Genomic DNA, 21,720 nt, shown 5'->3' with positions numbered 1-21,720 from the left:
GGTCAGACATTCCTGTCGTATAATTGGCTGAAGGAACACACAATAACTTTAACCACTTTTACCACTTGTGTTTAATTCCTACTGAATACAGCTGACGTGATGTCCGTTGTGTTTCCAGCCACCGGTGTTGTGGTGATTTTTTACAACCTGTTGAAGAACTGCACCGCCCCACAATGCACCACGGTGTGAATGTTTTGGTGACGTCGGGAGAAGCTGTGGGGAAAACAGCCAGTGGGTGGGCTGGGCTGTGGTCCTACTCTGCTTTCGGCTCTCTGACATCTAAACTCACTCAGATACATCTATTTAAATGAAATATACGGATACAAAACTACACTCAGAATGAGTTAGAAGCTCGCACTCTGTGCGTGCCAGGTAAGTGGATGGTGTTTTGTTTTTGTTTTTTACCGCCCGCGCAAGGCAACCCTCGGCCGGCTTGGCAGGCTCCGCTTTGTGCCGTGTAGCTAGCTTTAGCATCGGGGCAGCCGCCTGCCTGACTGGCGCCTCCGAGGCGCCTGCGGACGGCCAATAAAACCGCTTGTTAATGGCCTGTTAGCCACAGCAAACAGCCGACCTCCAGTCTGCGAGATTTACCAAGAGGCTGGGAGCTCCGCTCGTTCGCGGACTTCATGCTAAAACCAGAAGCCGTGACATTGAAATTGGAGGTGTTGGCTCGCCGTCGCTGCTATTTGTATTTTTAGTTGTTGTCTGCGCCTTTTAATAGCGAGCCGAGCCACAGATATCGCAGATCAAGTGATGGCTTTTTAATGAAGCAACCGGCATGGTAGGGAGTAGCCACGTGTTCATATTATATTAAGACAATGAAAACATGCAAAAAAAACCTATTCTGCGCTAACTAATTTTAAAGTCATATTTAAACACGGGGTTCTGCTGCAGTACAACTAACCCAGATTCTGTGTGAAGCTTTGGCAAGATGACCAGAAAACATTACGGGGGTTTAATGTAATAATCCACTTTGCAGTATTGTACTCATCTGAACCCTCTCCTCTCGTCCTTTCTCTCTGTCAGTGCACTGAAACATGGGTCTTTGCAGTGTCCACGTCCTTCTGCTCCTCTTGATGCAGGCTCTGCAGACATCAGCTGAGGGCCCAGGTACACTACACCAGTCCTACAACTTAGTTACAGTACACCAGTCCTACAACTTAGTTACTCTACACCAGTCCTACAACTTAGTTACACTACATCAGTCCTACAAATTAGTTGCACTGTGATGTCTCCTTTCCTGGTGTTGTTTTTGGTGTGTGTTGAAGCATTCTGAGTATTTTTCTCAGCTGAGATGAACAGTCCATTTGTTATCTTCAAGATACCGACTTTACAACTGCCCTCGCAACTATTTTCTAAATTTAACTGCTTAACACAAATAAAGGTTGGATGTGTCTGGAGTGGCGTATGCTTGCTCAAATGTGTGCATCATCTTTAGTTGCAATAAAACAAAAGATATCGGCGATGCTGCATTGGGACCTCTCAAGAGACGCAATGTTCAGTGTTTGTAGAAACCAAGTATTGGCTTTCACTGTTTGGAAATGTCAGCTCAAGATGTGATATATGACTCCGGAATTGTTCCACGTCGACAGTGGAAGTGAAAATTGATTTTTTATCGCAGGAAGAATATGGTGATGAGATGTATTCCAATTGTATAAAGGTCAGTTCAGAGATCATTATGTGTAAATTAAAATATACTGGTTAATTTGGGACGTCATCGTACTTTATTTTTTACTCAAATTAGCGTGACTCCACTTCCTGCTTTTTGTCCTGTTCAAAATTGCCTGATTGTAAATCTTCTAGGTTGGTGACGGATATCTGTCTCTTTGCATAGTTATTTTCAAAGTGAATTATAGTGACGTTGGGTGCCTTCTTTTTTTTTTTCCACAGATGGACATTTGGTGTGTCTATGTGAAGGCCCTAAATGCCCCCAATCCACCCAGTGCCAAGGTACCCAGTGTTTCTCCTCGGTCAAAGTGGGCAACGGTGGGGTTGTGTTTGAGCGCGGCTGTCTGGAGGGGTCGCAAAACAGCCGCCTGCAGTGCTCCACATCTCCGTCCTTCCGCCAGGCCATCCTCTGCTGCTCGCAGGACCGCTGCAATGTCAACACCACCCGCAGCGCTCTGATGTCTCTGCTGCCGTCAGGTGAGCTGCAGCTCGGCGCTCCTCATATTTACGTAAACGCTGCTCCGCAGTGTCGTGGTACAACTTGAGACCTGAAAATGATCTGACAGAAAGGTTTTCCCCTCCAGTATTTCCCTACCATTCTCCCGTCTCTTCTTCCGCACAGCACCAGAAGGCGAGCCCTTTCGGTATCGTGTGGAGACGCTAGCTCTCTTTGTCCTCGGCCCTGTGGTGGTTCTGGCCCTGCTGTCGGTGGTGTCAGTTCTGGCCTGCAGGAGGCTCCACCACGGCCGTCTGCAGAGACTGCAGGAGTTCGACACGGAGCAGGGAGCCATAGACGGTCTCATCACCTCCAATGTGGGCGACAGCACTTTAGCGGTAAGAACGAGACACAAAGCTGTTGAAAGGGGATGCACAATTAGACATGGCCGTTGTGAAAGTAGAGTTTTGGATGGATGATACAATATTGTTATTGTCTTCTTACGTTGCACAACAGCATTTTAAAAGAAGCATGTAAAAACAGAAGGCAGACATAATGGCTCGCTTCAGATTGTAGTTATACCTGATAAAGCAGCACATGAGCATATAATCTCAACAATAACGTCATATCTTCATCTCTGGTGATGCATTTTATCAATTGGCACAGTTCTTATCTTCCTCAGGTGTAATGACATTCTTTTGGAACAAATTTGCGGAACTATTTAGTCCATATCCGTTAAGCTTTATTGGGTCCCACATTCCTGTAGAGCAAGAAAAGTGTGTGTTTCTGTTGTAATTAAATGTCCACTCATATTTAATATGCAGATCATCACTCGGGATGAAATATTTTGATCCAAGACTTTAAAACATGTCACTCGGTCTGCAGGACCTGTTGGATCACTCGTGCACATCAGGCAGCGGCTCGGGTCTCCCCTTCCTCGTCCAGAGAACTGTGGCCAGGCAGATAAGTCTGATGGAGTGTGTCGGTAAGTGTAACTTCAAAATCCTCGCTGGTGTTTGATTCATATCTGCTCGAGGTGTATAATCTTTCCATTTTGTATGACAAAAAGAATCAAAACTCAAGAGGTAGATCTTGGGCTCTTTCTGTTCACTGTTTACCTTTTGGTGGCTGAGTTGCAACTGTGTTTGTTGATATTACTGACTTTTATAACTATGATATCTTGTGTGCACAATTAGAGTTTTATTTATTCAGCTGTGACAAATTCTAATTCGATCTTTGAAATATAAGTAAGCGGATCACATGCCCCGTGTTTTGTTTGTCAAAGAACAAAAACGAAATGCGTCTCATTTTAGGAAGCTTCATTACAGTTTGCGTGTCTGCATCTTTACATGGCCGCGCCTGTTTCGTCTTGCAGGAAAAGGAAGATACGGGGAGGTGTGGCGAGGCCAGTGGCAGGGGGAAAACGTGGCCGTGAAAATCTTCTCGTCCAGAGATGAGAAGTCGTGGTTCAGAGAGACGGAGATCTACAACACAGTGCTGCTGAGACATGAAAACATATTGGGTGAGTTTGTTGCACTTTCGGTGTTGCTTTGGTTGGGCTGGAAATTGAGAATGTGGGAGAAAAAAACCCAGTGTTGAGCTATTGAAGTAAAGTTAACGCAGTTTTGTTTTTTTTTACAAATTGACCATCGATGTTTGAGAGTCATCCGACTGTTTTGAACCTTTTTGCTTCTTTCCTTCCTGTCAGGGTTCATGGCGTCCGACATGACGTCCCGGAACTCCAGCACTCAGCTGTGGCTCATCACGCACTACCACGAAAACGGCTCGCTCTATGACTACCTGCAGCGGGTTGCCGTGGAGACGTCCGAGGGCCTGGCGATGGCGGCGTCGATAGCGTGCGGCCTGGTGCACCTGCACACCGAGATCTTCGGCACGGAGGGGAAGCCGGCCATCGCTCACCGGGACCTGAAGAGCAAAAACATCCTGGTGACCAAAGAGCTGCGCTGCTGCATCGCAGACCTCGGTCAGTTCCTCCATCGTCTCCCTTAAATGTTTATCAGTGTCGTCAAATTCACGAGACAGTTACTAAATATGCGTTCCAGTGCCTAAAGCAATGATAAAATGACACATAATGTGTCAGAATAGAAGAACATCTGCTGTCTTGCGTTATGCTGCAGCAAAGAGTGGAACAAGTCCTCACTGCTGCCACCTAGTGTACAAAAGTGCACAAATCTTTTACATCTTTGAGTTAATGCTTTTATCAGTCTTTTTTTTTTTTTAATGGCATTCAAAGAAATGATTCATTGATAACTAATATTAGATTTTTTCATTTGGAAATCAGTGATTATTATGGAATTAGTATTTTGAAGTCTTCCTCACTAAAATGCATTGCTGGATCCAGAGTGTAACATAATGTGGGAATTAGTTGGGTTTTTTTTGTTTTTTTTAAAGCTCCATGTCCTTGAAAAACCTAACTGGCACATTCGTGAGTGTTTGTGATTTTATTTTATTTTTTGTTCAGGTCAGATCTTTTTGTACTCCCACTGTAATGCCGTTTATAACTGCACGTTCGCAGGGTTGGCTGTGACACACTCCCAGGCAGACAACCTGCTGGACGTGGGCAACAATCCCAAAGTTGGCACCAAGCGCTACATGGCCCCCGAAGTGCTGGACGAAAGCATCCAGACAGACTGCTTCGACGCTTACAAGAGAGTGGACATATGGGCCTTCGGACTGGTGCTGTGGGAGATCGCGAGGCGCACGTACAGCAACGGTGAGCTGCTTGCATGTACTGGAGTCGCGGCAGAATGAATACAACGCATCTATAGTCACCATTCATGAGCAACCTGCTGTTGGTTATATCACCAGCGATCAGTGTTGAGGCCTGCAAGTAAAGAGTGTTCACTGTGCCGCTGTAGGCTTCACCGCCCAACTTGTTCCCTTTCAGGTATCGTGGAAGACTACAAACCTCCGTTTTACGACCAGGTGCCAAACGACCCGAGCTTCGAGGACATGAGGAAAGTGGTGTGTGTGGAGCAGCAGAGGCCTTTTATTCCCAACCGCTGGTTCTCCGATCCTGTGAGTTACACTCTCTCATGCTGGTGTTTAGGACTCCTCACAAAACCACTATCTCGTGATATTCAAAAGCGTCTCGTGTGTTCGATGATGTCACGTAATGAGGGAAATAGTTTCAGTGTTTTAAAGACTGACAGGAAATATGATTGAAGTAGGTCATTTTAAAGTGAATTTAAATAGCTTAGTTTGTTAATTTCATGTTTTCAATGCATGCACTCAGAATGAAGACTTTTGTCAGTCCTGCAGTTTGTTTTTTTTGTTTTTCGCTCTGAGAAAAATTACATATCTACATGAAATCCTCTTCAAGTGAGACTGATGCTCAAGAGTTTTTGGTCTTTTTCTTTTTGTGAGGTTGTTTTAAACCTTTGTGAGGAATCAACTACATGTTCAGCCTGTTGGGATTTCTAAATAAAATCCTGGCTTTTTCACTTGTTTGAAGTATGAAATATATCACAACTCTCATCTGCATGTAATAAATCTCTCGGGACGGCTACAACCTTTTGGTTTTTCTACATGTGATCAGGTTATTGAACCATCAACCTCCAGATTGGAAAACACTCCACCAACAAAAAAAACCTACTTTTAAGTAAAAGGTCCAGTGTCCATTTTATGTATTGAGCATCTTTTGAGCTTGACGTCGTCCCACCGTGTAAGCACTGAGAGAGATTAATGAACTTGTCGGTCAGAGAATTGTACACATAATGGCCTCATCTATTTTAAGCTCTCGCGGCAAAATTGATATCGCTGTGTCTCCCTTCTTTTCTATCCAGACTCTCTCTGCTCTAGTGAAGCTGATGAAGGAGTGTTGGTACCAAAATCCGTCTGCCAGACTCACAGCGCTGCGCATCAAGAAGACTCTGGACAAAATTCACAGCTCTCTGGAGAAGGGCAAGGAGTCGTGAGAGAGGTGGGGGGGGGTCTGGAGAGGCAGCTGCCTGATGTCACGGATCGGCCTCACCGAGAGCCCGCTATTTGTCAAACCCAGATCGGGCCTCCGGGGAGACGGGACAGAGAAACGCGAGGAAAGACTTGTTCGAGTGTCATCCAGCCTCCATCCATTTTTCTCATTTTCGTTTCTTTTTTTTTTTTTTCCCCCTCCGGTTTGCCTTCCGCCGACGTCCCTCCGTTGGACCGGTGAGGCGTCTGGAACCCGTCACGTCCGAATAAAGCCAGCAGCCTTTTATTGTGGGATTCAAACCAGTTGCCAGTGCGCTCCGGCTCAGCTGAAGCGTGGACTGTCACCAAAGTGTGAATGGATGGCATATTGTAGTACCCCCATCCCGATGCTTTAATGAGACTGCTCCGGGTTCGGCCTCACTACACACACACACACACACACACACACACACACATACTAAACACTACAATCCCGGAGTCTCCTGCGACTCTTTGTGTGTTTTCCAGCCAGCGTTTCCTGGCACTGCGGTCGTGGCGTTCTGCTCAGAGACAATCGGAAACAGTTCCCTCGTTCAGCTTTATTCCAACATGCCAACCGTCGCCACGAACACACACACACACACACACACACACATCTTCACCGATGACAGGAAAAGAGCCAATAGAAACAAAATTGTTTTGTTTTTTTGAAAAGTTTTTTTTTTTTTAAATAGTATGGTATTTATGTATGGACTTCAACTGCTACAACACTACTGAGGATGTGTAAGAATTGTGTATGACGGCGTGCGTGAGGAAGAGTATATACATATACAGGCATTTACTCTCCTGGTCTCTACCCTTAAATGTTACGAATGGATCCATGAATGGAAAGAGGAGATATGTTCCTGAACTAGTTTGTCGTAGGAAAAAAAATCAAAAACAAAAACACTACAGGTGTTGGAAGTGCTGCCTCAAAAAGTACTATGTACCTGCTAATAGGAATTAGTATCTATATGGAAAGAAGTGATCCTCTCTGCTTGGCGTCCTACTTAAACTCACTGTGGCTGTTTTGAAAGTCTTCTGGCCAAGCAGAAAGGAATCGAGGAAGTCTCGTAATGTTTTGTTTCACTTTTTTTGTTTTAAAGCGAGTCTGGAAGTAGAAAGCTTTTCAGTAGCAAGCAAGGGGGTGGGGTGGGGTGGGGCTCCGGTTACTCTTCCAGTCTGAAGTCAAGCAGCAAAACCAGTCGCTTCAACAATGTCATGAGAAAACACTCCGTCATTGAAAACTTTATTTGAAGACAAGTTTTAAAAATGAAAGTAAGTGCTGGCCTTTTTTTTTTTTTTTTTTAATGTCTTTTTTTTACATGTATTAAAACATTTACTGCACTCTTGCCTAATCATGAAGCGTCTTGTCAATTTAATACACAGATGTTCAGAATTTTCTGCTGGCGAGCGACGCCTCGCGTCATAGAATCGAAATGGTTTGAACACGACTGGCGTGAACCCAGTTCTCTTTCGGCCTTTAATATTTACACTTTTTAAACCGACACAAATGGAATCTTATCGGGCACCGAGGAGAAATCTTTTGCTTCCTTCCTTTAAAAAAAAAAAAAAACCCAGGGTCCACTGAGGGAGAGGTAGATGGGGCTGATAGCACTGAAAACATAAAATGTGATGATTGTGGCTTTCCTGCCAAAGTGTGTGAAAAATGAATACGTTTCTACACAAATCAGTTTGGTTACAAGTCGAGACTGATCCTCTGATTGGCTCGATATTCATCATGTCGTCACTTGAGATTGTCTGGTAAAGTCTTGTATGGGTTGAGGATGCCTTTGGGGTCCAGCATGGCCTTGATGTGGCCCATCAGGGCCACGGCCTGGCTCTGTTTGCTGTAGTAGATGTAGTTCCTCTTCTTGAGGCCCAGGCCGTGCTCTGCACTAATGCTGCCCTGGCACCGAGCCGTCCACTCGTAGACGAAAGGCTCGATGGCTGACAGGAGAGCCGGGTCTTTAGCGGGAGAAGTGATGTTCAGGTGGAGGTTACCGTCACCTGCACGATAGAAGAAGAAGAAGAAAAAAAACCCAAAACATTCAAAGTGCTTTATTAGAAAGTAGAATGATTTTCACTCTCCGTCCGAGTCTTACCGACGTGTCCATATCCCACCACCCTCTTGGCTCGGTCCCCCAGATGCTCCCTCATGTCCGTGACCAGCTGGTAGATCCGCTCCACCGGAAGCGAGATGTCGTACTTGTAGACGTAGCCGTCGTGAGTCAGCGCCTCGGTGACGCGTTCACGCATCGACCACAGAGCCTGAAAGGCGACGGCGGAAAGGATGACTGCGTTGTCCCGATGTGCACCATGTCATGGAACTATTCTGGCCCGAGGCATCAGACGCAGCAATAGTTCAAGGATGAATATTTTATAGGCCGTTTTTTTTTTTAAACTGCGCTCAGTTTCTCTCGGAATTAAAATTGGGTGAATCTTTTAAATTTTACGGTTGATAAGATATTTGTTTCAAAGCATTCAAAAACAGCCTTTATGTTTTTTTTCCTACTTGAGCCAGATCTCTGAAAAGATAACCAAAAAAATAAACTAATAGTGATTAAGCAAACTTGAGAGGAAGAGGTGGATTGTCTTTGAAAAAGTTGAGTAACAGTTAAGCAACGAAAACCTTAAAAGTGACCTTTATTTTTGACTCCTCCGTTGCTACGGTGCCATCAGTCACCAACAATGACGTCATCGCCTCCTCCAGGAAGTTGTGCAGTTTCTCCGAGTCGTGGTTCGGGTCCGATCCAGATGTTTCGAGGACGATGTAGAACGGGCACTCTGCAGAGAGACGGCGTCAACAAATTCATGTAGTAATAAACGAGGATTGTATGTCTATTAATAGTCCTATTCTCTTACACCGGCCGTGTGTGTGTGTGTGCACATACCAGAGATGGGATTGGGCAGTTTGAGGTGTGTATTCAGCAGCTCCATACATTCACTGTCCAGGAATTCGTACGCCGACAGGATTTCTCCCAGCATGCCTCTGCAGAGCTGAAAGGTCTTCAACAGCTGCTCAAAGGTTTCACAGCCTGAAAACGAGACGCACAGACGAGATCGCTCGAATTCTTTCGGCGTCTTCCACCACTAAGAAGCTGTTAGAATTAAACTAAAAATGTACCTAGAAAAACAACATTCACAGATTTGGGTTTCCTCGGACAAAGGACGGACACGGCCGTGATGACCCCCAAAGTGCCCTCGGACCCGATGAAGAGCTGTTTGAGGTCATATCCCGTGTTGTCTTTCCGCAGGGTGGCCAAACAATCCAGCACTCGTCCGTCCGCCAGCGCCTGTACGTGTCACAGATGGGACCTGCTGCTCCCATATCACTTTGATGCAGCAGCTGTGGAGTTTCCTGTCGATTCCGCCACTCACCACTTCCAGGCCGAGCACGGTCCCGTGTAAGGAACCGTATCTGAGCAGGCGGAGTCCTCCGGCGTTCGTCGCCACGTTGCCCCCGATTTGGCAGCTGCCTTTTGCCCCGAGATCCAGGGGCATGATGTAGTCCCTCTCCTCCAGGTAAAGGGACAAGCTCTCCAGGACGCAGCCCGCCTGACAGGTGAGGATACCTGAAGAACACAGTCCTTTAAGAGTCCGTGTGCTTTTTGATGATGAATAATCTCGGCTCATTTTGAGCAGAGCTCCGAAAAATGTTTTGAAATGTGCTTTGCGCTCTCTCTCACCAGAGATATTATCAAAGCTCAGGATGTTGTTCATGAGCGAGGTGGAAAGGATGATCTCATCGTAAACTGGTACGCTGCCACCAACCAGCCCGGTGTTGCCTCCTTGCGGGTTCACCGCCAGATTGCGACCGTTACAATACCTGCAAGAAGACTCGCAGTTAATAATAATAATAATAAATAATTGGACATACACCTTGTATTGATTAAGTCTTTGCTGTTTACCTAAGGATTTCAGATACCTCTTGAGTTGTTTGAGGTCTCAGCAGTACTTCACTATGACCTGGAAGAGTAGATAGCGATATTTTTAAAGGATCATTGATGTGAATTCAACAAGAAATGGGCTGAACTGAAGAAAAAAAAACAGATTTGACCTCTTACAGACTTGAGCCAGTCCACATTGCTGGACTCCACCAGGTCCTGGTCGGTCACGGCTCTGCCCGGTAGGAGTTTCCTAAAAAAGTCCAAATCTTCAGCGGTCACCGTGGAGAAAGGCAGCCTCTGTGGCGCTGCATCGGGAGGAGACTTGGGAGCATCCGCCCCAGCGTGCAGTTTACAGGCGGAGGCTACAAGGTGCGCCGAGCTGCAGGCGAGAAACGGACTGCTGGACGCTGCGGCAGAAACCCCGGCTGTGGACGGGAGGCGGCTGTGGGTGCACAGATGCCTCAGAGCCGTCTTCAGCCGCAGTGTTTTCTGTAGAATCCCTGCCATGGCTGGAGAGACGACGCTCAGAGTTGGTTCGAACACGCTACAGAAAAGAGAAGTGGCATCAAATACAGGTCAGAGTTGGACTTGGAACACGGTGACTGGAAGGCATCAGTTCGTTGGAACGCCTTTGTCAGCTTGGCTAAACAGCAAGCCTCTTCTTGAGGCTTTGTCCTTCTGTAGAATGTAGTTTAAGGTCAAATATTGAGCTAATGTAAATATTTACATTAATAATATTTGTTTATAAAACAACCCTGAAAGGCTAATAAATGTTACCACAGTTCTTTGAAAACCAGACTAAAGACTTTTGTATTTGCTGTCGTCTTTCAGTCAAGCAAGTTTTTACTTTATGTTGCAGTTGAACTCTATCTTTAACTCTGGAGCTCTTTTTTTTTTTTTTTTAAATAGCTTTGGTGTTTCACCTTTCTCTCATCCCAAGTCCACTTCTCTAATCAGGCCATTGCTCATAAGTGTTTTGATGAATTTTAACTCAACAATTATCATATCATTTCATCAAAAGCTCCCTGGGAATCTCAAGCCAACTGAATATTATCCCTTCAATAAAGGCATAATTATTATAAATATGTATTTACTGCATTAGAAGGTATTTCATTTAGCAATTAAAGGTTTTTCATAAAGGAGATCCTCATAAATTTAGACAACTGTTTCCCCAAAAAGATGCATACACTTGGTACACAAAGTAACCCAATTACATTTCAGAACAGATTTTGGAAAGATTAAAAAAGAAAAATCAATTTACCTCTCAAAATATAAAAGTGCAGTTTGTGAAAATTAAGAAATGAGACAATGCGTCACTGTAGTGACCAGTTTGTTTTCAGTCTGGCTCTTTTGAACGTTGGGAAGCAGGTCATTGGTTTATTATTAGCTAGTAATAACTAAAAGTTACAGCCTGAGTTTATGGTTAGTATTTGATTTTTTTTTTTTATATACGTCATAACACAAGGAACAAATGGGATCTTGGTTTTACAGGACTGGACAGGCACAAGAGAGGTCAAAGGAACACACCATGAATCGGTTTTGTTTTTACTATACACTTATTTTAAAGGTTCTTACTTTGCTTGCAGTTGACAACAAACTTGGACTGAATGAATTTATAGCACATAGTGACACCTGTAAGCTGCTTTCCTGGCCATAAAAACTTTTCACAGTATTGCCTTGTTTCCGTTCCACACGTAAGGCTACATCGCAGCATTGAGCGAAATAAAAAAAATATAATTTCTGTAGATTATCTAGTGTAGAAACTGCACTTTCAGTTAGCTTAGCTAGCAAAACAACAGTGTCAGTCAAGATTTCACTGAGCAAAATCCTCATTTACTCACCCAAATCGTTCATTTAACAAGACGCCTCCCTCTGCCAGTCCCTGTTATTCCGTGTCATATCGCGGAGAAAGACACAAAGTTCAAGGACAGCAGTGACTTAAAGGCAAAATGTCTCAGTTTATAACCAGTTAGCAATGCAACGAGCAGCTGAGGTGAGCCGAGGTGAAAGGTCACCAAAGGAGAATGGACCAATCACAGGCGTGCTCACTGATTCACCCAATAGACTTACGCGTTACGTCATCACCAAACAACCAATGGTTGCACGCCATACATAAAGCTATTTTCAAGTCGACGTAATTAAAGAAAATGTCAGTAAGAGACGTTTAACTTCAGGTTTTTGTCCTTCGTGTGCTGCTGTTGACATTTTCCAAGCAACCTTTGATCGCATTATGCTGAGAATCAAATTCTGTGAAAGATTCATGCAGAAAATAATGTAATAATCCAAATCAGTATTTTAGGCCAAAGAGATGGGAAATGCAAACCTAAATAAGCTAAATATATAGATAAATCTGCAAAAATCACTACAGCCACAGCCTTTAATTACCCTGAGCAAATGTAGAACTCTGGATGAAATATAGATAAGAGGGTAATGGTGCAGATTGAACTGAACTTTGTACTTTTTTGTATGGCAAAAATGACATGATTGTCAACAGATGAATACTATTAGCTACTTATGCAATGAGAAATAAGGGTATCTAAATGTCATAATAGAGAGAGCAAAGAAAGTATTATGGGTAAGCGCTCTGAAAAGAAAAGGTTAATAAGGAAAATACACCCACACACAATCAATACAAATGAATTTATTTGAAACTCAGACAAAAGCTCTTGATTTATTCTTCATGCGTTCTGTAAAGTACACAGCATGCAACTACAGTTTTTCATTTCTCAGTTCTGTACGGTCTCAACCTACAGTGACAGTAACTCCAGCACTCTCTCCCTCTCTGCAATTAACATGTTTTGATTTTACATGTATAGTGAAGCTCAGAACAGTCTCCAATTGACACTTTCAGTTCACATTAGATTGAACAAACATTGCTCTGTAGGTCAGAAATAAAATAAAATTAAAAAAAAAACACCTGAAGGATGATAATACCAGTGAAATACTATGAATCCAGTTCAAAATTAGTAACCATCTGAAATCCAGCAAAGCTCAGGAGTCATTGAGCCTCAACCAACAACACTGACGATCAAATCAAACCCCAAAATACTTGAAGGATCCACCGGCCCCGGAGCTATCAGGGTTCAAAAACATCCATATGACGTGTCGCCTGCCGTTTACGAGTCGTCTGAGTATGTACTGTACAGCGTGCAGCGTTCTCATGCTTCCAGCTTCAAACATGAACACAGACGTGGCTAACGGAACACAGCGGGAAATACTCAAAAGTGATTTGCTTCACGAAATGAAACAAAATGTGGAATGAGGATGGAATCTACAGGTGGTTCGATTTAGCACCTCATATCCACGTATGTTTCCCGTTTGAGGAGTAAGAGCTCAGTTTTTGGCTTTCAAGCTGCTTCTCTTGCTTTGCCCGTCACCGTCTCATGTCGCGGTGGCAGCAGCCCCCCCGTCAGAACCACTTCAGAAGAAAATGCATCATCTTCTAAGAGAGAAATCTCATAATATAGGACCGCTTTATCACCCCCCCCCCACCTCCCCTCCCCCCCTTCCCACATCGTACCACTGCTGGTTCCTACAAATCAACTCCCAACCTCGCGGACATTTACAGCGGCTCCTGTGAGGCCTGCCGTAAAGACCACAGAGTCCAGCTCCATGGCAACGCAGCAATGTGAACTTCCGTCAAGTTCACGGTAAGTCGACAAATCCACCCGTGTCCAAGGCGCGCGCCTGCGCTTCAGTTTGGAGCGGAGTCGTCAATTCGGAGCTGCTGGTGGTCATACTGCGATATGAGCTTCTTGATGTGGGCCAGCTTGTTGTGCAGATACTCACAGCGCAGCTTGTCCTGGTTGTAGCTGGGGTTGGACTGCGGGGACATGACCAAAACAAACAACCAGATATTGGAACGGTTTCCTCGTGGAACAATAAAACTGTGCTGCAGTGATATTAACAAAGATTTGTTGAATCAGAAGTGAAGAAGTTGTGAAGGGAGTTTCTACCTTTTTAATTTTGCGATACTCTTGAAGAATTTGATTACGAACCGTCTGCCAAAGGGGAAAAAAAGAAATGGATGTTACTTAAGAGTTCAGCCACAGTTGAGTTTGTTAAATATAATTTTTAAAAATGCATCTTTTGTATCAGAAAATCTATAGCGAATAATGACAGCATCAGCTGTTAACATTTTACACAGTACAAAAAGAAGTGTCTCTTAATATTTCTTTAGATTAGTTTAAAACAATGACAGTACTAACAGAGTAATAACAATGAGAATCCTTCCCCCCAAAAACAATTTTATCTTTTTCTTTAATGAGACATCCTGGTTCAAATTGCAGTGAAATGTAAAAGAAAAAAAAAAGAAATTCTCTATGTGCAACGCATATTTTCACTGTGTTGCATGTCAGTTTTTATTCTTGTTTTCAGGGAATCCTATTCACCGCCTGTGAGACGACACAGCAGACTTTGCTTGGTTTACTTTAGAAGAAATATGACCTGAAGCGGAGCACCGTGACCTCTTATGAACCCACACGCTTACAGTTTGGGAGCTTCGTCTCGTGGCGGCGTCCTCTACGACGGCGTCACGTGTACCTTGTATTTATGCGATTCGTGGTGGAGCCGTTTCAGCTGCGTGTCGAGCTCCATGAACTGCCGCGTGACGCTGTCGATGTGGGCGTGCAGATCCCGATACTCGCTGTACTCGCTGTTGAAGTCCTGCTTGTAGCTCTGCCGCTGGTCGTGGCTGCAGATCGGCGTGTACTTCCTGAACGGAGTAAAGAGGAACCACAGGTCACGTCGGTAAAAAAAAAAAACATACGCAAGCTCAATTTTAACAAAAAAAAGTGTGTGTGTGTGTTTTTTTTTTTAAAGAAGTAAGAATGACTTACAAAAAGTAGTCTGGTGTGTCACTGTCCATTTGAAGTACTTTAGAGGCAAATACATTTTCACTTGGCTCTGAAATCAAGAAAGATTACAGTTAGGCAAGGAGTTGTTTCCCCCCCCCCCCCCATAAGGATTTGTGGAGTTCGGTGAATGTAAACAAACTGTCCCTTCCCCTTCAGGATCAGGAGTTAAGACTCGTAACTCGTGGGTGAGTCGTCACCTGTACATTCCAGGGAGCCTTTGCTGTTTGCATCCTCGTGACCGTGAAGCTTCCGGTCTCTCTTTTCTTTCCACCTGCCTTTTTCCTTCACAAAAAAATCAAAAACGGACTGAAGTTAATAACGAGCTGCAGGAAACGTGGAGAAACTGACAGCGCCGAGGAGGGGTTTTTTTGTGTGTTTTTTTTCCCTCACATGTTCTTTGTGTTTGGTCTTCTTCCTTTTGACCGAGTGTTTGGTGCGACCGGGCGCCACGAGCGGTGAAGGCGAGAGGTCGGCGTTCGGCCGGGTTTCGCCTTCCGGGTTCGTAGGTCCTTTCTGAGCTGCCGTAACGTTCGGCTCCAGCCTTTCAGCCGCCTCGGCTTCCTGATGACAGAATTCTGACAAGGAGTCCAACAGTGTTTCGGGATCAAGCGAGTTCCTTTTGCAGTCGTCCGCCACCGGATCCGTGACGTCTTTGTGTGCCGGGGGTTCCGGCGGCCTCGGCCTCGATCTCTTGTCGCCGGCTGCTTTGCTGGACAAGTGGGATATCCTGGGCTTCTTGTTGGCCAGGGGGTCTGTGTATTCCTCTGGCATGGACGGTTTGGGGCGGTGTGCTGGTGAGGAGTTGGGCGTGTCTCGCAGGGGACTGACCTGGGCTTCAGGGACCGCCAAGAGGTTCTGTTGCGGTTGAAATAATCTCCTGCACAAATACCACACACAAAAAAAAAAAAATCAACCAATTATACAACACTGCTCCGGATGCATTCATGACATTCATGTCTACGGTTTTGTGTTGGGAAATAACACGTGATGAATAATGACTAATGCATATAGGGAAACCAATTAACATGCATGCCTCTGGATTGTACCTAAAAGCCTCCAAACCAGGATCCTGTGGATTTGTTGCAATTGTCTTTTTTTTTTTTTTTTCTTTTTAAATACAGGCCAAAGACATTAACAGATATGAACCTTCCAGCTGTAAAACAGCAGTATTAAATCGCTGCAGGAAGAGAAATATAGGTCAGTCACAATCAAATGCTGATATTCTCTTTGGAATCTTATAGTTGCTTCATTTCAGCTCCATTCTTAAAGTGTCATCCGTCTTCATGAAACAATCGCATCTATCAAAGATCTGATCTGGTTCAAGTCAATACTGTTGAGAGAAATATTTGTAGATTTTTTTTTTCTTTTTCTTTAAATGAGCATCAGGTTGTTTCCTCACCTGAAAAGTTACTTAGATGGAAATTGTTTTGGCAGCATGTATTAAAAGACTGATTATTACATTTTATTTACATAATCTCCACAGCTCTTCAGCTGAGAGGAACACAAGGAAATGTTATTAAACATCCCAAGATAGTTCCTCATTGAAGCTCCTGAGGACTTAAAAACAAAACAAACAAATGAATCTAAAATGATTTAGCAGTTGGTTATCAAATGCAAGGTTCCTCTGACTAAACGGCTGCAGGACATTTGCGTCACCTGACAAGGATGCGTTTAAGAAGCTGCTGGTCTCCTGAACTGTATCCTGGCCAATCCTTACGCAGCTCTTTATAGAGACCGTCCTTCAGAACGAATGTCTTGTCTCTGCTATTGAGCTGACCAACCTGCAAACAAACACAAAAACACAATAGAGGAAGGTCTTCGGTGCAATTTTAGAGAATTGTGTCTTGCCTAACATTCATGTGGGATGACTGTGCAGTTTCTTTGATTCGTGAGTTTTTTAAAGTGGTTAAAAAAAAGATAAAAAAAGAAAAACATGTCTGACTTGTTCAGGTTCATTATTAAAAATATGCATGGTTACATGCAAAACGTGGGTCAAACGAAAAGCTTTACCTCCACCAGTACAGTGTCCAGCATGTCTTTGTCCCCTCCATTCAGTCCATCCTTCTGCAGGCGGAGGATGAGCTCCGGTCTCTTGTAGGGCCTCAGAGCCAGCAGGTGGGTCACCCTCTCTCTCAGAGGCCTCTCCTGCACGTCACCCACGCTCTTCCTGTGGGACGTGCCGGCGCCCTTCTTGAGCCTGGACATGTCGGCTCCCCTCTTTATGTTGCTCAGCAGAGACGGGGATGAATGTTTGGGCTTGGTCAGGCCGGCCAGTCCAGGACCCGGCGGTCGAACGGTTACCTTTTTGCCTGGAGGAGAGAGCAGGGGAAATCACACATCAAAGAAAGCCCTTCGCAAATGAAAGCAAAAAAAAAATATCTTCAAAGAGGTGCGTTGAACTTGATGGCTTCCACCATCAAAGGTAACCTTGTGCTGCGGCCCTCGCTTGTCTTAAAATGCAGCTCATTAGAGCGCGAATGGGCTGTAAAGGTGTGCTAACCGTCGCGATCTCAAGCTTGATGTGGAAGGATCACACACACACACACACACACACACACACGAGGGGAGGACTTTCCTTCCCCCTCGACTCTTACCTCCAGCAGAATACTGGATCAAAAGAGAAAATACCTCATTTCACCCCTTCAAAACCGACATCCAAACACACACATCAGTGAGAAAACTCTGCCACTGCACAGTTGCACAAGCCTGTAGTGAGCGAAGCACTTTTTTTTTTTTACTTCTGTTTTTCGCAATTCCTCTGAAATGAGACACTCATGATGGACAACAAATTTATGAATATGATCGTGTGTGCTTCTTCTTCTGCATCCAGGAGGAAGTGGTTTGGCGGAGTGACGCAAAAAGCTGTGGCGGCAGAGAAAAGGAAAACAAAATCAGCAGTCTGTGCTGTACGTTTGTGTTCGTAGTGAACAGGCACCGTATCCTTTCAGACCACTGCACGTGCAACAGACACGCGCAATTTAAAGACGAGCAAGTCGGTCAAAGCATGCGGGAGAAAATTAACACAGGCGATCACTGTGTCAATGGTAACCACACACGTTGCCACGGCAACCGATGCAATATGGCCGACTTGTGTTGTGTGGATATTATCGGCACAGTACAAATTTGTCTCGAGGCCAGTCTCATCCCTCAGCTGGAGTTATCTGTTGTATAACCAGGCCGACACGCGAGCCCATCCTATACTCCCTACCCTGGTAGCGCCCTCCGTGCTTGATGACGATGGCCCCCCGGCTGCGCGTCTCCTCCTCGGCCTGGGCCATGCTCTGACGGGCCTTATCGTACGAGTCATCCGTGGCGTTGACTGTCATCTTCTTCGGAATCACCCCGAGACACGACAGCTCCTCAGCCGCGCTGAGAGAAGGAGGGAAGACAGCGAGTACAGACAGCGATCTGACAGAGCACTCACAACTCCCACATGTTATCCATTTCAAATATAAAAAAAAAAAAAAAAAGAAAGATTGTTTGTCGGAACGTCTTTCGCTTGACAAAATGCGTTAGGCTGCATCAGTCAGACGACTTCGCGCGGCGCTCCAAGCTTTCAAGATGGACATTGAATAACTGCGTCAGGACTCGACAACAGATTTGATGAATTATTTCGGGAACATTTTCAAACATCTGACATTTGTCAAATTTTCTTCTCCGCCTTCCTCTGCTTTCGCACACTTGTGCAGTCAGAAGCTCCTTTCTTTTCTTTTTTTTTTTCCTTTCCTGGCATTTAAAGATCAATAAAATGACTCTGGCTGAGCAGGAGAAGAATGAAGACACTTTCTCGCATTTAAATTAGAAATGCACCATAAATATTACTACATATTACAAAGTCTCACTTAAACATGCGATGTTGTTGCTGAGTATTTTGATACCAACACTTAATGTATGATGCGGTGCTTTGCGCTTTCAAATCATCATGATCTTTCTTTTCCCAGACCCAAGAAGCAGCTGTACAGCCCTTCAGAAGCGGAGCCGTGTGTTGACTTTGTTGTTTTTATTAAATTTCCTTGGTTTTTGTGCTTCGGACTCCGGCCTCCATGGTCGATATAATGTTAAAATGATGACGTGAAATTTGATCGACACAGTCCGGGGCAGTAATGCCGCATCTGATTGGTCAGAGACGTTGACGTGCATGGAAACATCACTTATTGCGGTTCAGTCTCTCTTGGGCGACATGCATATTTGTCAAGTGTTGATATAGTGATAGTGTGCAGCCTCCATTCAAATAGACAGTGGTAAACATGGTGACAATTGGCAATAGTTTTTTTTTTTACCCTGAGCTGAGCTGTTGGACGCAGTCAAAGCTTCCATGTGGATTATCGCGAGCAACGTTGGTGACGCCAAACGTAAAACTCTTAAAGTCTTCTTGATTCTCTGAGCAAGGGATGGTGATTCTCTGTGGAGAGCAGCAAAGACAGAAGTGAAGTAAAGATGGGTGTGACTGACGTGCGACACATTCGATTATGAGCCATGGGGTTGACATTCAATCAGTGAATTACTGCATGTGAGCAGTAGTACAAAACGCTCAGCTTACCCCTTGATTGCCATTAAAACAGACGGTGGGATTGGAGGACCAGCCCTGCGGGAAGGGGAAAAAAAAAACCAACAACACGAGATTAAAGTGCTGGAATCCATGCACACATAGCTCAACGCAAACTAGTAATACCGGTACCATAGCTACAGTACTTGAACATGAAACACATAAAGTGTTCTTGTTGGTTGCTTCCGTGCCAGTGCTGCAGTCTCAACACATTTTTGTGGCTCATCGATTCATAGCATGCCTGGTTTGGTCCGTGAGCGTTTCTTCATATCCATGCAATGTGTACGGAGTTCTAATTAATTTATCTGCCAGACTCACAGACACACACACCCAAAAAGCTACAGAAACGCAGGTGGTGATGATGATGATCCTGTTTTAAGTCCAATCTAATCTAATGCTACTTCATTCACCGTCACCAAGATATGAATGGATTCTTTTGTCACCTACCACACCTGCTTTACATGGTTTTGCTTAGCGTACACACACCCAATATCACTGCCAGCTCTCGGATGAGTGCGCTTTGATTTATCTGGCTTGCTTCATTGATATTTACAGACCTTTAGACTTCTGGTCCCTTAAAAAAGCTGGAGGACGCCGATGAGACGCGTCTCACTTGTTTCCCTGGTTTGAAAATACATAGCCTCAAATTTGAGCTAAAAGTTTTCATTCAAGGCTCATCCTGATTTCAAAACCATTTTGGTAGCCGGCTGAGAATTGTGTCCACGTCCAAATGTTTATGGCTACGGCCGTACACTCGTTTTGCTGCGTCCCTGACATTTGCAACAGTGCCTCCTTCAATGCAAGCACCGTGGGCTACAATGGCACTCGTGTGTCCGTGTGCTTTAAATAATCAAATTAGGCTTAAAAGAGAGCGCCGGCTGAGTTCAAACACAGCCACTTCACAGTGAAACAGAAACAAACCGGCCTGTCATTTGTCACGCAGGGGGTTGCATTTGCCTGTAGGGAAATGCAGAAATGACAGTGTTAAGTAACGCGGTTGTGGCATGGATGGAAACTATGTGATGTGCTAGAATTTAACTGACCTTTGAATGGAGGAGAGGGGAGGGGGGGTGGTAAGCCCACCTGCTGATGATGCCTGCCGAATGTAAAACGGCTGCCAGTATAAACTCTGACCTGGCAACACGTCAAGGTGTTTTTTTTTATTACGATCTATGATCGGGATAAACTAGGTTATGAATAGATACATGTAAAGCTCAGTAAAGAAAGTGAATGCATCTAGCCAAGCCATGTTGTGTGCATTTTAGGTGTTTTCCCATCTTTCTCTGTTCTGACACTGGGTTTCTTTTTGGGTTTTTTTTTCAACCATTCATTGAGCTGCAATGTCTTCATTGAGGAGTTTCCATTCTCTATTTCTAGGAATTACCGAATTGAGGAAATGCAGATGACTGTTCTCTTTCGACTTCCTGCTGCGTCTGATTCATCTGTGATTAACCGGGTCAAATATTTAGAGATTTCTGATTCTTTCCACTCTCCATCCGTCTCCTGTGTCCACTTCTGATCCATGTTCTGCTGCTCAATGAGAGTTTGGTCTTTCCCACTGTCACCTATGCTGGCTCATGTAGGACTGCTGTGTTTTTTTTTTTCTTTTTAAAAGTGCCCACGAGAAGGTTCCATATGCAGAAAACTGAATTGAAATGAGAGGGACTGAGGCATCTGTTCAAGCAAAAAAAAAAAAAAAAAAAAAAAGATGAAGTACTCCAGAATCCCCTCCTACCAGCAGCTTTCTTCTCTCCCTCCCTCACACCACTCATGATTAGCATTCATAAGACTTGCCAGCAGCTTGTAACGACTTGGCCAGCAGCTTTTGTTACGAGCATCATCTCACAGAGAAGCGTTTCCGCGTTGTATTATGCAACACGTATTTTCATTCCCCTGCTGATCTGGGGGCTCGTGCGAGAAGAGAGAGAGAGAGCGCGCGCGAGAGGTAGCGAGAGAGTGGACAACTTGGGTCGTAAAGCAAAAAAGCAGCAAGCCGCCCTCGCCACCTTCTCTTTACTTCTGTATTTGAAGTCAAGTGCTTACAAACAAATTCGCCTCTCCGTGAGCGCGGCGGGTGGCTATTTGACGGGTTAAAACGCGTAAACAGTGACCCACCTTGCCGTCTTGAAAGGTACCGATGGCTCTTGCCGCGCTGTCAGTGAGTTTGACGTGAAAAACGGAGACGTTGCCGCCGCGGTTCAGTTTCCCGCTGGACAGTCCGTAGCACCGGCTCTCCTTCAGCTCCGACATGCCGCCGCCGGTCCGCCCCTCCGCCGAGCTCATTCCGGGCCAAAGGAAAGCCACATAGATACACAAACATTGGCCAGACGAGCCGGAGAGAGAAAAGGCTCCTCCACGGTTCCGTGTGGCTGC

At 44.8% G+C, this 21,720-nt stretch overlaps 3 protein-coding genes across 4 annotated transcripts; 1 reads left to right on the top strand and 2 right to left on the bottom strand.

Moving 5' to 3' along the window:
- The first annotated feature begins 238 nt into the window (after window positions 1-238).
- acvr1l (activin A receptor, type 1 like) lies at window positions 239-7,186 on the top strand. 2 transcript variants are annotated; one of them, XR_013937009.1, is made up of 10 exons: window positions 239-372; window positions 1,027-1,110; window positions 1,891-2,145; window positions 2,291-2,502; window positions 2,990-3,089; window positions 3,480-3,626; window positions 3,813-4,088; window positions 4,641-4,838; window positions 4,984-5,143; window positions 5,911-6,053. XR_013937009.1 is itself a non-coding variant. In XM_080513522.1 (10 exons), the coding sequence occupies exons 2-10, from the start codon at window positions 1,038-1,040 to the stop codon at window positions 6,040-6,042; spliced, it is 1,524 nt and encodes a 507-aa protein (XP_080369648.1). In that variant the 5' UTR covers window positions 239-372; window positions 1,027-1,037; the 3' UTR covers window positions 6,043-7,186. The 2 variants fall into 2 exon arrangements, 1 of the variants encoding a protein (XP_080369648.1); XM_080513522.1 differs by having other exon boundaries at window positions 5,013-5,143; window positions 5,911-7,186.
- A 107-nt stretch (window positions 7,187-7,293) lies between these two features.
- Window positions 7,294-11,904, bottom strand: d2hgdh (D-2-hydroxyglutarate dehydrogenase). Its single transcript, XM_080512980.1, has 10 exons — window positions 11,787-11,904; window positions 10,116-10,489; window positions 9,967-10,024; window positions 9,745-9,884; window positions 9,437-9,630; window positions 9,183-9,351; window positions 8,950-9,093; window positions 8,700-8,842; window positions 8,161-8,326; window positions 7,294-8,065 (listed from the first exon to the last, which is right to left on the bottom strand). Exons 2-10 carry the CDS (start codon window positions 10,450-10,452, stop codon window positions 7,803-7,805), a joined length of 1,614 nt encoding a protein of 537 aa, XP_080369106.1. The 5' UTR covers window positions 10,453-10,489; window positions 11,787-11,904; the 3' UTR covers window positions 7,294-7,802.
- A 1,566-nt stretch (window positions 11,905-13,470) lies between these two features.
- LOC308142104 (RNA polymerase II elongation factor ELL-like) lies at window positions 13,471-21,720 on the bottom strand. The gene is made up of 12 exons (XM_080512419.1): window positions 21,463-21,720; window positions 19,342-19,386; window positions 19,082-19,203; window positions 18,010-18,170; window positions 16,812-17,110; window positions 16,458-16,582; window positions 15,192-15,678; window positions 14,999-15,083; window positions 14,784-14,850; window positions 14,488-14,659; window positions 13,902-13,946; window positions 13,471-13,768 (listed from the first exon to the last, which is right to left on the bottom strand). Exons 1-12 carry the CDS (start codon window positions 21,628-21,630, stop codon window positions 13,640-13,642), a joined length of 1,905 nt encoding a protein of 634 aa, XP_080368545.1. The 5' UTR covers window positions 21,631-21,720; the 3' UTR covers window positions 13,471-13,639.

The sequence above is a fragment of the Blennius ocellaris genome (assembly GCF_963422515.1).
Source record: "Blennius ocellaris genome assembly, chromosome: 17".
Taxonomy (NCBI): domain Eukaryota; kingdom Metazoa; phylum Chordata; class Actinopteri; order Blenniiformes; family Blenniidae; genus Blennius; species Blennius ocellaris.
This window is presented reverse-complemented; position numbering and strand designations above follow the sequence as displayed.

Bases quoted from the DNA above. Each gene is read 5' to 3' on its own strand.
- d2hgdh (XM_080512980.1), bottom strand. From the start codon at position 10,452: ATGGCAGGGATTCTACAGAAAACACTGCGGCTGAAGACGGCTCTGAGG. The intron at 10,025-10,115 runs GTCAAATCTGTT...CTACTCTTCCAG, and splicing joins CTGGCTCAAGTCTGTAAGAG to GTCATAGTGAAGTACTGCTG. The intron at 9,094-9,182 runs GTACATTTTTAG...TCTCGTTTTCAG, and splicing joins TGTGAATGTTGTTTTTCTAG to GCTGTGAAACCTTTGAGCAG.
- acvr1l (XM_080513522.1), top strand. From the start codon at position 1,038: ATGGGTCTTTGCAGTGTCCACGTCCTTCTGCTCCTCTTGATGCAGGCT. The intron at 2,503-2,989 runs GTAAGAACGAGA...CTCGGTCTGCAG, and splicing joins TGGGCGACAGCACTTTAGCG to GACCTGTTGGATCACTCGTG. The intron at 5,144-5,910 runs GTGAGTTACACT...TTTTCTATCCAG, and splicing joins ACCGCTGGTTCTCCGATCCT to ACTCTCTCTGCTCTAGTGAA.
- LOC308142104 (XM_080512419.1), bottom strand. From the start codon at position 21,630: ATGAGCTCGGCGGAGGGGCGGACCGGCGGCGGCATGTCGGAGCTGAAG. The intron at 16,583-16,811 runs GTAAAGCTTTTC...GTTTGTTTGCAG, and splicing joins TGGACACTGTACTGGTGGAG to GTTGGTCAGCTCAATAGCAG. The intron at 13,947-14,487 runs GTACACGTGACG...CCCCTTTGGCAG, and splicing joins ACGAATCGCATAAATACAAG to ACGGTTCGTAATCAAATTCT.